General features: G+C 41.5%; 1 protein-coding gene across 15 annotated transcripts in view; it reads right to left on the bottom strand.

Annotated features, from left to right (window-relative positions):
* The window catches only part of PROM1 (prominin 1), a 306,658-nt gene that overhangs the window by 138,315 nt on the left and 154,291 nt on the right, over positions 1 to 14,052 (bottom strand). For 13 of the 15 annotated variants that reach the window (XR_005746346.1, XR_005746354.1, XR_005746356.1 and 10 more), the window contains exons 3-5: positions 9,901 to 9,959; positions 6,382 to 6,408; positions 2,657 to 2,862 (exon numbers count right to left, since the gene is read on the bottom strand). Coding sequence is in view for 4 of the 15 variants with exons in the window: in XM_040335216.1 (XP_040191150.1) it covers positions 2,657 to 2,862; positions 6,382 to 6,408; positions 9,901 to 9,959 (292 nt within the window). In the remaining 11 variants the exon portion in view is untranslated. The remainder of the gene's footprint in view (positions 1 to 2,656; positions 2,863 to 6,381; positions 6,409 to 9,900; positions 9,960 to 14,052) is intronic. The other 2 variants (XR_005746351.1, XR_005746355.1) reach the window with 1 other exon arrangement.

Raw genomic sequence — 14,052 nt, 5'->3', positions numbered from 1 at the left:
ACAACAATCAGACAAAAATTGTAATAGTGCAATAAAATATAAAGTGTAGCTCTGTGAATGTGAATGAATGGAACAAACCATCAATAGTGAAATTGAGCCAAAGACCTGGGACACTGGAAAGTTTGGCGGAATCCTAGCTTGGCACATTTGGTTCCAGCATACCAGATCCTGACGTTACAACAGCTGATCTGATAAAAAGCTTTTTTCCAGGTGAGAGAAGGAGATGTTCTGCAGATCCAGTCCCTATAAGTCCTTGTTGTGAATAAGCGCAGGTGATCCACCACCATACGGTGAGCTGGATCCACTTCGGAGGGTAAGAGTATTCATTTCTCCCCCTGCCCAATGGTGAAGGCACTCCTGGGTGACACTCTCTATAGTACACCAAGTATATATAGATCGCTTGAAGTACCGAGAACAGCGTGACTTGGGAAAAGTCTCTCTCCCTCCATCTGGATATCTATTGATGAACTGTTTAGTGCTTATAGCTTTGGACTTTGGCAACTCATCTTTATGAAGATTGTTGCATTTCACTTTTCATAGTTGCCTGTTATTTACACATTTATGTTTTAGACACACAGCCTCTGGTGCTGTCTGCATCTTGAACGGATCTTCACTGCATTTTTTATTGTTATTTTGTGTTGATTTCATCCCTTTCTCACATAATTTATGACATATTTTGTGTCAAACCAAATTATATCCATCTTTGGTTATATATATTGTTCATATATGTAATGGCCTATTGGTTATTGCATTTTTCCAATTTTTCACGTTCACATTAGGAATAGCCATATTCCTCAGAGGTTTGTTAGAGGACCTTAGTGAACACACAAGTATCATGAAGGACAAGGAACACACCAGACAGGTCAGGGATAAAGTTGTGGAGAAGTTTCAAGCAGGGTTAGGTTATAAAAAAATATCCCAAGCTTTGAACGTTTCACGGAGCACTGTTCAATCCATCATCCGAAAATGGAAAGAGTATGGCACAACTGCAAACCTACCAAGACATAGCCATCCACCTAAACTGACAGGCCGGGCAACAAGAGCGTTAATCAGAAAAGCAGCCAGAAGGCCCATGGTAATTCTGGAGGAGCTGCAGAGATCCACATCTCAGGTGGGAGAATCTGTCCATAAAACACAAACTTGTACTAAAGATGTCATGTACTGCATATTGTATAATGCTAAAACAGGCAGTCCCCAGGTTACAAATAAGATAGAGATCTGTAGGTTTGTTCTTAAAGTGATTGTAAAGTCTTGTTTTTTTATTTTTATTTTAAATAACAAACATGTCATACTTACCTCCACTGTGCAGCTCGTTTTGCACAGAATGGCCCCGGGAGGGGGGTAACCTTGCAGGCGCGCTCCCGAGTCCAGCATTTGTGTCCATAGACATGAATGCCGGACTCGGTCCCGCCCCGCCACCTGCTTCATTGCATTTGATTGACAGCAGCGGGAGCCAATGGCTGTGCTGCTATTGTGATGGAAGTACTAAAATTAATATTTTTGTGTTATGATTACTTTCCTCCTGAGCTACTCAAATGTTACATATGTATGTGTGAAAATATACTACAATGCTGTTACTTTCCTTAGAAGACATTATAGGGTTAAAATCTAGGCTTCGGAAAGTGAAGACAACTGTTATCCCTCCCTTGTACGCACTCCTAAACTCCCTCCTTCCGACCCATCCCATCGAGTGAAGAAGATGGTCCCCAAAGACTTTGAAACATGTGCCACGATGCCAAGAACAGACGTCACAGGGGCGTGTAATAAGGGACTATATATGGACTAAGCCAATGAAATGTGTTCACATGTATGATGTCATTCTGTTTATAAAAGACCAATTAAAAAGTATAGCCACTCTCTCTGTGGCTGAACGTTGGAAGGTGAAGATGTTTCTCTCTCTGGTCTGCATGTTTCACTATTATGATTTGGGTTAAACGGCAGAATGGGGTTCGCCCTGAAATTGTGTCAGGGGTCAATCTTCATCACTATCAATCTATCCAATCAACAGCCGAGACCCCGTGGAGAGAGGGATAGCACGCCTCCACCGAGAGAAATTCGGGGCTCGGGTAAGTAAAACGGGTGGGCTGGGGGGACAGTCGCTGCCACAAGTTTTTTCACCTTAATTCATAGGCGAAAAAAACATGAGGATTTACAACCCCATTAAGTTGAATTTGTATGTAAGTGGGAACAGGTACATTTTTTAAGTGTAACTCTTTTAAGTGTTTTTACATTTTTTGGATTGCATAGGAAAGAGAACACCCCTTTAATGTTTGTTCTGCTCAGAAGACTTCACCTCACTTTGTCTGTGTGACAATTGGATTTTGAAAATGTTAGGTTATGGAAACAAGGATTGGAGATAAGGCTTCAGTGGAGACACCTTTTTGCTATGATAACTCTTACAGGAGTGAATTTATCTTCCTAGGGGTAGATATCCTCTCACTTCCTGTTGTCACCCTCCGTTTGTAAGTTGTATGCAAGTCGGATTTTTGTAACTCTTATTATTATAAATATTTTAAGGTAATTACAATAATTTTTCAGTATTTTCCCAATAGTTTGTGCTTTGTGGGGAGTTACATAAGTAAGGCCGCTGACAGTTCCATTCTAATATCACACCTACGGCCAGCATTTATTAGCTGAGCGTTCAGGCACAGCTTACCTTATAAGCAGAGATGTCACGAACAGGAAGGTGGCGAAGCTGCCTCTTTTACAGTCAGCATTCTTCTTTTGTCTCTGGTGCATCTCCCCGCCACAGTTATCACAACAGCGACACATGCAGAAGCATAGCCCCACCAAGGGCATGAGCAGGAAAAACAGGACCCCCAGGGCTGTGGCCACAATGAAGCCAATCTCATAGTGTATTGTCTGAAACAGCAGCACAATGACAAAATTACAATGAATCTCAAGTATAAAATATTCTTGTAGAACCCTAAATGCTACCTGCAGCAACCACATTCCCTCATTTATTTCTCTAGTGTAGGTTAATAATAAATGGAGATTCTTTCTGTTAAATGGCCAGTCCATTTCCATCACTTTGGAGAGATGTCTTCTTGTTTCCTGCTATGTCTACTGGGCAGGAATTGAAGCTAAATCTCCATAATACCACACTTTCTATGACATACATTTTTTTTTAAATAAATGTTTTAACTTAAAGTGAACTTAAAGTGGATTTTATTGCAGGAAACAAGACATTCAAGTGATGACCGGAGGAGGAGGAAGAAAAGAAGACGAAGAAAAAAGAAGAAGAAGGAAGAAGAAGGGAGAAGAAGAAGAAAGAAGAAGAAGAGAGAAGAAGAAGAAAGAAGAAGAAGAGAGAAGAAGAAGAAAGAAGAAGAAGAAAGAAGAAAGAAGAAGAAGTGAGAAGAAGAAGGGAGAAGAAAGAAGAAAGAAGAAGAAGGGAGAAGAAGGGAGAAGAAGAAGGGAGAAGAAAGAAGAAAGAAGAAGAAGAAGAAGAAGAAAGAAGAAGGGAGAAAAAGAAGGAAGACGAAGGGAGAAGAAGAAGAAGAAGGGGGAAGAAGAAAGAAGAAAGAAGAAGAAGGGAGAAGAAGAAAGAAGAAGAAGTGAGAAGAAGAAAGAAGAAGAAGAAAGAAGAAGAAAGAAGAAGAAGAAGAGAAAGAAGAAGAAAGAAGAAGAAGAAGAAGAAGAGAAAGAAGAAGAAAGAAGAAAGAAGAAGAAGAAAGAAGAAGAAGAAAGAAGAAGAAAGAAGAAAGAAGAAGAAGAAAGAAGAAGAAGAAAGAAGAAGAAAGAAGAAAGAAGAAGAAGAAAGAAGAAGAAAGAAGAAGAAGAAGAAAGAAGAAAGAAGAAGAAGGAGGAAGAAGAAGAAGGAAGAAGAAGAAAAAGAAGAAGAAAGAAGAAGAAGAAGGGAGAAGAAGAAGAAGGGAGAAAGGGAGAAGAAGAAGAAGTAGAAGAAGAAGAAGAAGAAGAAGAAGAAGAAGAAGAAGAAGAAGAAGAAGAAGAAGAAGAAGAAGAACTCTTCATGTCTCTCTATGTCGAATCTTTTCTCTTTATGTAGAAGAATATTGGACTAATATAGTTAAGGTTAGGCACATTCGACGAAAATAAAGCATTTATGTCTGATCTTTCGTTTTTCGTTCTTCTGTGCTTTACCTGAAATTCGGACGAAAATGCATTCAGACGAAAACGAATGCACACGTCTATTGCATACTAGACTGTTCGTTGGCATTTGAGCTCTGTGAAGGAAAGGATTTTTGTCTAGAAGTGCCTCGCCAAATTGGAGCTTTTATACTGCCTGTACAGACATACAGAGGGACTCCGTACCCCCTCCCACAAAGCACACTGATGAAGAAAGAGGATTTGGCTACGGGTGATGGTCCCAATAATGTCTAGCTGCATCTCAGCTTAGGGAAGTACTATAGCCTCTTGCAGCTGATAGGCACAATAAATCAGTGATTTCAACAGGTAATTTTAGCCTTTAATTTAAACTTTATTGAGCCATCCCCGGACTCCATACACCCTGCTCTGCAGACATCTCCTTCAGCTGGATGAGAAGGTCATGAATGATTCACCACTGTCAAAAATAATTCATATTGGCAGTATAACAAATTAGTGGCAGAACTGTAATCTCTAATAGACATTTGGACACTCTCCAGACATTTTGTCTCTGTACTGTGTCATTGTTTAAATTAAGGTGATTGTAATTATTATTTTATTATTCTGTCTTGGAATCAGTTTTGTCCTTTAGTGTTCTTCATGACCTATATCTGCGAAAAGGCATGTTTTTAAAGGAGCCTTTGTAACAGTCTAAAATATGATTTGCAGTATTAATGTGTTTACAGGAATATTCCCCTATTCCACCTTTAAGACTGGATCAGGAAATACTGCTGTGTTTGTAGGTATCTCCATGATCCTGGTCAATGGGTCTGTTCAATACAAATTTGATTGGCCAGGTTAGATTTTCTTGGTCAATCACTATGGCTTCCCCAGCACAAACCACTGCATCCACCCCTCACCTTATTCGGTAGCTAGGTAGTACATGTACACAATTTTATTTTTGTAGGCAGTATTTACATTCATGTAAATTAACATTGAGACCCATTCACCCTACATGTATGAAGACATGTGGACACATAAGACCATGCTATTGTACTAAAACCAGTAAATAAAGGGAGATAACAATATATTAAGCCTACTACATGCCCAAAATATTATTTTGCTTTAACTTCTTCTTAACTGTAATCAGCAGATTATCTATCCTAAATTTGATGACCCATGGTGAGGAAACATTATCTATGTTCTTCATTTGACATCTAGCAGTGTGCACAGGAGCTCCCTATGACAACAATCACATGCAGGCTCTCAGGTTTACTTACAAACGTTACAGATTACGGAGGCTGCAGCAGCCTGCAGATGGCGTTATGCCTCTGTTTAATATTGTAATGTTAACATACAATTACAGCACTATAAAAATGATGTGAACTTTTTTTATTTTATGTCAGCCTATAATAAAAAACAGAGTATGGTATTTATTAAATAGTGTATCAAAATAAAAGCCTTATAGGTCCTTGGAAAAAAACAAATAGTTAGATAGCCATAAATATCAAACTGTTATTATCAAACTGTTATTATCAAGTTAACCATGCATACTGACACTGCTAAATTTTGACTGGGCCTAGGATTCATTAACGCCTGATAACAAAAGGGTTAAAAGAGAAAATGTTGTTTTTAATAATGAATCAATTTGTGTGATATAATGTAATTGGTCTAACATTGTTTTTAATTTTAATATTCACATCATCTTTGCATTCGGTCTTGTCTCACAGATCCGTGATGTAAGGGCGCAGCATGTAATCAGCACGGGGCCAATCAGCACTGTCCAGACAAAGGGTCAGTAGTCATGGACAGTCAGAAGAGAATTAAAACTCCTCCTACACGCTTTAACCAGACACTGATAGAAGTCACAAGACTGCTACATACTGCTGATGAGAAATGGTATTTAGTGAAATAATTTCATTTCCATGTTCTGTGTACTGTGGGAGACCAGATATAGCACATGCAGGGTGCTGGGTTTAGCAACTTTAACTGGTCTTATCTTGTTTTGGGTCATAACCAAAAAATATTGAAGTGAGGGGGTCAGCATAATAGCCTTTTTTTATAAGGAAGTCAACGGTCTTGATAAAAATAGGAAAACTGTGAAATATGTGGACATTTTGGCATTGCAGACAAGTAATAACTCAGAATGCCTTGCCTGAGCTCGTGCTGTGCATATTGTGTTTTATACAGACCTCCCTTGGGTGACCAGACATTCCAAACAAATAGCACAAGATCTCAATTGCAGCCAAAACAATATCAAACTGACAGAGCTCTAGATGGCATCGGACATACTAATGAATGCTGCTGGTGTACAATGTCACTAGAAAAGATTACCTGCAAAGTCAGGACAACATTCTCCGGCTGTGCCAGTCACAGCAGATGCGGGAAGCATGGAATGAAGAAGCAACAGTCTCAGATAATATTAAAGAAATAAAAGTGAACAAAACACGGCATGTAATTTCTTAAAATAAAGATGCTCCATAGACTACTAAAGGCTTTTGAGAAGACAAAGCCATGTTTTTCTGAAATTTTGCATTGAATAGGTAATGGTTATTATTATTATCCCAGTTTTTTGGTCTTATTTGCTATTGGGGAGATTTCCTTTCATTTCTCATCCTGAAGACACAACAGGAAATGAAAAGAGATCTTACATAGTTGGTAAGGTTGAATGAAGACACCAGTCCACCCAGCTCAACCTGTGTAGGTGTGTGTGTTCCTAATAATTCCCTGTATCCCTTTGTACTGTGCTTGCTAAGATGCATGTCCAAGAGTTTTTTAAACTACTAATACTTCCTGCAGACACCACCGATTGTGGAAATGAAGTCCACATCCTTACCGCCCTGACAGTGAAAACCCCCTACGTAGTGTAAGGTTAATGCAGAAGTAAACCCATCCATTTACCAGTTTCAAAAAACTGTTACATTTTCGTCACGTACCGGAAATGAAAAACACTCTCATTGGTTGTGCTCTCAACCAAACTGTCAAACCATCCAATGGCTAGTGTCATAACTGATCACATGTGCAGCATCATGGCAGTTGTAGATTAAACAGAGGCAAAGATGTCAGCTTCCTTGGCTGAAAACGATAGGGGGGTTTACTTCCACTTTAAACCGTTTCTCCTCTAGTCCCATTGTGTGGCCCTGTGTCTTCCTACACTCCCTGAGAGTGAATTGTTTATTCCCTATGCCAGAATCGCCATTGAGGTATTTGTATATTTGTATCTCAAGCAACTCTTCTTCAGAGAGAAAAAGTTTAGTGCTTGTAGTCATTCCTCGTAATTGAGGTCCTCCAGTCCCTTTATTTAACTTTGTTGCCCTTCTCGTGACTCTCTCCAGTTCCCTCATCTCCCTCCTGAGGTCCAGAACTGGATGGAATACTATCTTTGAAAGGTGAAGGGAAATCCCTTTTTACACAGCAACTATTTTATTCCTCAGTTTAGGCCGATACGTATTCTTCTACATATTTTTGGTAAAAAAAAATGTAAAAAAATATATCGCAATAAGCGTTTATTGATTAGTTTGTGCAAAAGTTATAGTGTCTATAAAATAGGGGATAGTTTTATGGCATTTTTATTAATATTTTTTTTTTACTAGTAATGGCGGTGATCAGCGATTTTTATCGTGACTGCGACATTATGGTGGACACTTTTGATGCCATTTTGGGACCATTCACATTTATACAGCGATCAGTACTATAAAAAAAATGCACTAATTACTGTGTAAATGACACTGGCAGGGAAGGGGTTAACCACTAGGGGGCGAGGAAGGGGTTAAGTGTGTCTTAGGGAGTGATTCTAACTGTATGGGGGCTGGGCTTACTGTGACACGACACTGATTGCTGCTCCCGATGACAAGGAGCAAACGATCAGTGTCCTGTCACAAGGCAGAACAGGGAGATGCCTTGTTTACACAGGCATCCCCCCGTTTTGAAGCTCCGTGAAACGATCGTGGGACACCGGCGGATATTGAGTCCATGGGTCCCACGGGCACGGTCATGGAGCTTGCGGCAAATTTAAAGTGACGTACCTGTATGCCCATTTGCCTGTCCGTGCAATTCTGCTGATGTAAAAGCGTGTGCGGCAGTTGGCAAGTGGTTAAGTACTTGCCAATACCAATTTCAAAATACATATTTTAGCCTGTGGTGCTCTGGAATTTGAGCCTATACAAAGTGAATGGGCTCAAGTGGCACTGCAAAGAATCACATTTGAACAGGAATGAGGTGCGCAGGGGAGGGGGGGAGGCAAACAACCACTGTTTGGTCGGAGGCACCCCCATCCCCCCCGGCCGTTACCCCATCTAGGTTGCAGGCTTCTACGGGCGATGGGCAGCGGCCGGGTTGCAGGCTTTTACAGGCAGGCTGCAGGCTCCTATGGACAGCAGGCAGGTTCTTATGGGCAACGGGTGGGTTGCAGGCTCCTACGGGTGGTGGGCAGCGGCTCCTCTGTCCTCTCCTCTTTATCTGAATCCTGACGGCTTCTGCCGTGTGGCTCCTCCCTCCTCCTAGACATTCAATAAGATCGGGTGACGGTCTCAAGACCCACGTTCTGATTGGCTGGGAGGAGGATCAGTGTGACGATACTGAATATTCATTCACTATTGTCACACAACTGGGTGGGATCGGGACGCAGCCCACCCTTTTTTGAAGCCTATTAGAGCTTCTGGCTCTAATCACCTACTTCAAACCGCCCCTCCGAGATTCTAATTCATGCATCCAGTGCCCTGCATGTAGATCAGTAGATCAGGGGGCTGAACACATGGATAGGGGGGGCGATGCCCATATGCCCCTAATGGACTGGCCGCCCCTGTGGTGCGATTCCTGTCTGAATCACATGCGGTTTCCTGCACAGCTTCTGTGTGAACGCTTTAAAAACTGGTTTGGATGCATCCCTATCTCAGGCTCTTTAAAAGCTTCATACAGAACTTCCAGAATTTGTGCTGATGCCCTCCCTCCACTCTACACAATATACCAGCACCAATTTTTGACTTAACAGTGAGTGGTTTCATATATACTGAATTAGAAATCACCTATTGAGTTAGCAGTCCTATCTTCTGCACCCACTGACTGGCTGAGGTAGTAGACAACTCTTATCACGTGGTCAGTGTGTTCTTGAGTGGGTAGAACCATGCACATTGTTCTCTATAAGCCTGGGTTCACACAGGAGCGGTGCAGGAAACTGCATGTGATTCAGACAGGAACAGCATCGCATTCCTGTTCAAATCACATGAGATTTGAACTCGTTCCTTTTGTATGTGCTCAAATCACACCACAATGCAGGCCAAATTAGATATCGGTTTAAGGTAATGGAGCATTTGCATGAGTACAAGCACTTGTACGAGAGCTTAGGATTGGCACCGATATTGGTTCAACACTAATGTGTTGCCATTGAAAGGTTTCCTCTCTTTTTTGCTGCAAAATGTTGGATTCCCCATCCCTTTCTGTGCTGGTGACAATGGATTTCTGACTATATGCTTTAACCACTTGAGACCCACGCTATTGACAAAAGACGTCAACAGCGCGGCTCTCAGGTGCCAACTGGACGTCTTTGGACGTCATTTCAAGTGCATTACCCGCGCGCGCCCCTGGGGGGCGCGCAGCGGGTAAACACTGTCCCGGCGCATCGCTGGGAAGCCGATGCATGTACTTGGCGGCCGCGATGTCCGCCGGGTACACGCGATCGTCGGTAACACAGCAGGGACGTGGAGCTCTGTGTGTAAACACAGAAATACCCCTTTGTATTATTTTTGCATACTAGCTTTATGCCTTATGTCTTGCAGGTGTTATTTTTTATTTATTTTTTTTCAAAAGTGGGTTTACAGCCACCTTAACATTGCTACATTACTTCAGTAAAATTACCTTTTGATAGTCACTACGAGATGGGCCAAACTTCTGTACTGCTATCCGCCTTACCAAATCTGAAATGTGCAAATTAAAAGAATGTCAGAAGGATATCATAATCAAATAAAATACTTAACATATACTTAAAGTGATTGTAAACGATCACCTTCTAAAACAACCCATTATTTTTAAAAATAGAAATGAAAGGCAAAACATTTTTGTATAGCTAGAAAAAAACTTTATAAATATATTTTTTCCATTTTTTATAAGTGATCACATTCCCTCTGTTCTCAGCTGCATAAGAGCTGAAGGGAGGAGAAGCAACATCAAACTGAGCTTCCCAGTGAATGGCTGTGCAGCGGAGGCATGTCAGGACAAGTCTGATCATTGGAGCACCCCGGGTTCCCAGCATAGCTAGAGAACTGACCACAGTGTGTTTTCCTGCTTAGTGTGGTCAGTTTTGAATAGGAAAGCAAGGTAACTAGCAGAAACACATGGGATTTCACATAAAGGAAGCAATACAAAGAGAACAGGGTAATTTCTCATACATGTATATGGTACAGCAAGCACATATCAGAAATATGAACTTTTGGGGTAACAAAAAGCTTTAAAGTGGTTATAAACCCTCTCATATACCCAGTAAAGTGACTGGCCTCAGGTGATACACAGAGATAAAACAAATCCTCCTACATAAGTTGCCTATCTGCAGTCTTCTCTACAGCTGTTCAAAGTTCAGAATTTATAAAGATTGTCTGAGATTTCAGAAAGCAGGGGTCTGGGAGCTGAAGTTACACACTGCAGAGCTCAGTGAGGAGAGCTGTAAGAGCCGATTGGAGGGAAGGGACACACCCCTCTTCACACAGCACACAGGAACAGAGCCGAAGCTATCAATCAGCTGGAGAGCCCTCCCCTGTCACCTTTTTTCTCTTGTTGTCAGGAAAAAAATTGTCAGAAGTGACTCATACTGATAGCAAAGGAACGAAACAGCACACATAAATTACACTTCTAATTGAGACAAGTACACACTATATTTGTTTATATTTCATGTCTGAGGTTTATGACCACTATAACCACTTGATCTGCAGAAGTGTCCTTCATGACCAGAACAAACAGAGCTTTGTTTTTTTATTTTTTTGGGGGGGGGGGGGGGGGGTTGCGCTATAGACAAAAAATGTCAGACAATTGTAAAACAAATATATTTACTTTCTGCTATAAAACATATAAAAAAAAAAAAAAACTAAATGTAAAAATCAAATATTTTCATACATTTTTGGTAAAAAAAAATCCCAATAAGTGTATATTGTTCGGCTTACACAAAAGTTAGAGGCCCAGATTCACGTAGATGGGCGCAAAATTGTGCGGGCGTAACGTATCTCATTTACGTTACGCCGCCACAAGTTTTTCAGGCAAGTGCTTTATTCACAAAGCACTTGCCTGTAAAGTTGCGGCGGCGTAGCGTAAATCACCCGGCGGAATTCAAATTCGGCGGGTAGGGGGCGTGTTTCATTTAAATGAAGCGAGTCCCCGCGCCGAACGAACTGCGCATGCACCGTCCCTAAAATATCCCAGTGTGCATTGCTCCAAATGACTTCGCAAGGACGTCATTGGTTTCGACGTGAACGTAAATGACATCCGGCCCCATTCACAGACGACTTACGCAAACAACGTAAATTTTTTAATTTTCGACGCGGGAACGACGGCCATACTTAACATTGGCTGCGCCTCATAGACCCAGGGGCAACTTTACGCCGGGAAAAGCCTAACGTAAACGTCGTAACTTTACTGCGTCGGCCGCGCGTACGTTCGGGAATTCGCGTATATAGCTAATTTGCATACTCAACCGTGAAATCGCCGGAAGCGCCACCTAGCTGGCAAAAAAAAAATTGCAGTTAAGATCCGATGGCGTAAGAGACTTACGCCTGTCGGATCTAATGGATATCTATGCGTAACTGATTTTAAGAATCAGTCGCATAGATACGGCGGCGCTACGCAGAGATACGACGGCGTATCTGGAGATGCGCCGTCGTATCTCTTTTGAGAATCTGGCCCATAGTGTCTACAACCAATGGTCTACGTACTGGAACTTTCATTTATTTATTTGTCATACTACTAATGGCAGTGATACCGACTTATAGAGGGACTGCGGCGGACAATCTGACTCTGACACTTTTGACACTTTGTGGGAACCAAGGATACTAATACAGTGATCAGTGCTAAAAATATGCACTGTCACTGTACTAATGACACTAATGATACTGGCTGGAAAGAGGTTAAACATCTAGGGCGATCAAAAGGTAAAATGTGTGCCTAACCAGTGTTTTTGTGTTTACTATCTGGTGCTTTTACTAAGGGATGTGCTGGATTTTATTCCCTGCTTTGCAGCAAAACAAAATCCAGCATATCCCCACTGACAGGACAGAGCTCTGCCTTGTTCTGTAGAGCTCTGTTCTGTCTCGCTCCTCACCAATCAGCAGGTTCCAGTGGCTCTGTTTTTAAACCAAGATGATAGCAAAACACTAAGGGCCAGTTCACACCATAGAAACGCAGTCCGGATACGTTCCAGATGGTTTTCCGCATGTGTGTTTTTGATGCAGCCCAGTGCATTTTTTTCTCCTCGTTTTTCTTAACCCTACATAAGGACACGTGTTCCAGTGTGTTTTCGGTGCATTCCAGTACGTGTTTGATGCGTTTTACAGCATTCCAGTACGGTCCAGTGCAGGAAAAATGCAGCATGTTCTACTTTTTTTTCTGAAACTGGAACACACTGGAACTGCAATAACTGGTGTGAACTATGCCATTGAAAACCTACTTTTCATGTGTTTTTATGCAGAAAGAAAAAATGCACTGGACGGTATGTGGTGTGAACTGGACCCAAGTCTCACCATATATATAATAAACTGACTGTACAATTTTTATACACTCAACTTTAGATCCCCCAAAACGATGTCATATGAAGACCCAAACCATCCAATTCAATTTGTATCCAATCAGGCAGGCTCTTGCACTACAAACATGTTAAAGGGTCAAGAGACATAATAGTTAAATGATTCCTTTTAAAAATGATTAAAAATAGATAAAAAACAATCATGTAATGTACCTGCAGTGTAGTTTCGGTTTTGCTGTTGTTTGCTGGTTCTCTGATGTACAGAGAGCCAATAGAGGGCAGTGAGCCAATAGAGAGCAGTGATACTTTGTCTAAAACTCCTCAGCACCAATCCAGTTTCGTTTTACACACAGTAATCACACCTCCTTGATTAGTCACCACAGTGAGAAATCTCCCAGTACTGTGGTCATCAGGAAACAGACAACCAGGAAGTGTCCAGAACAGAGAAGATTTACAGCAACATCAAAGCAAAAACGAACAATGAGGACATGAAACCAGTACTGCAGTAAGGTAAAGGAAGCTATTTATTAAAAAAAAAAAATCCTTTAGTGACCCTTTAAGGGAAATGGTTTAAAGCGTTGGGCGGCGTGCCACCCATAAATTGAACTTCTGCTTTTCGGATTCCTCCCCCCCTCCAGTGTCACATTTGGCACCTTTCATTGGGGAGCGAATACCTGTGTAATACAGGTATTTGCTCCCACTTCCGGGCATAGGTCACCTTGGCTATTTACACCACGTCCGCCACCTACTTCGTCCCCCCCCGCTGTCTTCTGGGAGACACACAGGTCCCAGAAACCAGCAGGGACCAGTGGGATCGCGCATGCGCAGTAGGGAACCAGGAAGTGAAGCTGCAAGGCTTCACTTCCTGATTCCCTTACCAAAGATGGCGGTGCCTCCACCCGAGAGCCGAGGGACAGATCGGCTTTGGGTGGCGCCCAGGACAGGTAAGTGTCCTAATATTAAAAGTCAGCAGCTGCAGTATTTGTAGCTGCTGACATTAATTTTTTTTTTTTTTTTGGCGACTGGTGAGCTTTTGATGGTGGGTTGTAAGTAAAACAATTGTTGGCCATAGTGCTATATACCTGTAATAAATAAAATAGCAACCAATCAAAAAAATATTGTTTCCTACAAACACATTTTTTTTCCACGTGTTCCCCAAGTGTTCAATGTAATTTCATTGATTTTGCATATCGAAGACATGAAGAACAGAGTTCACACAATCTTTGCACGTAATAAACATAGATATGTAAAAGGACACAGAAACTATATAAAAATATTGTAAAACT

This window comes from Rana temporaria, chromosome 1 (assembly GCF_905171775.1).
Source record: "Rana temporaria chromosome 1, aRanTem1.1, whole genome shotgun sequence".
NCBI classification, from domain to species: domain Eukaryota; kingdom Metazoa; phylum Chordata; class Amphibia; order Anura; family Ranidae; genus Rana; species Rana temporaria.
Note: the sequence above shows the minus strand (reverse complement) of the source record. Positions and strands in the feature narration are given on the sequence as shown.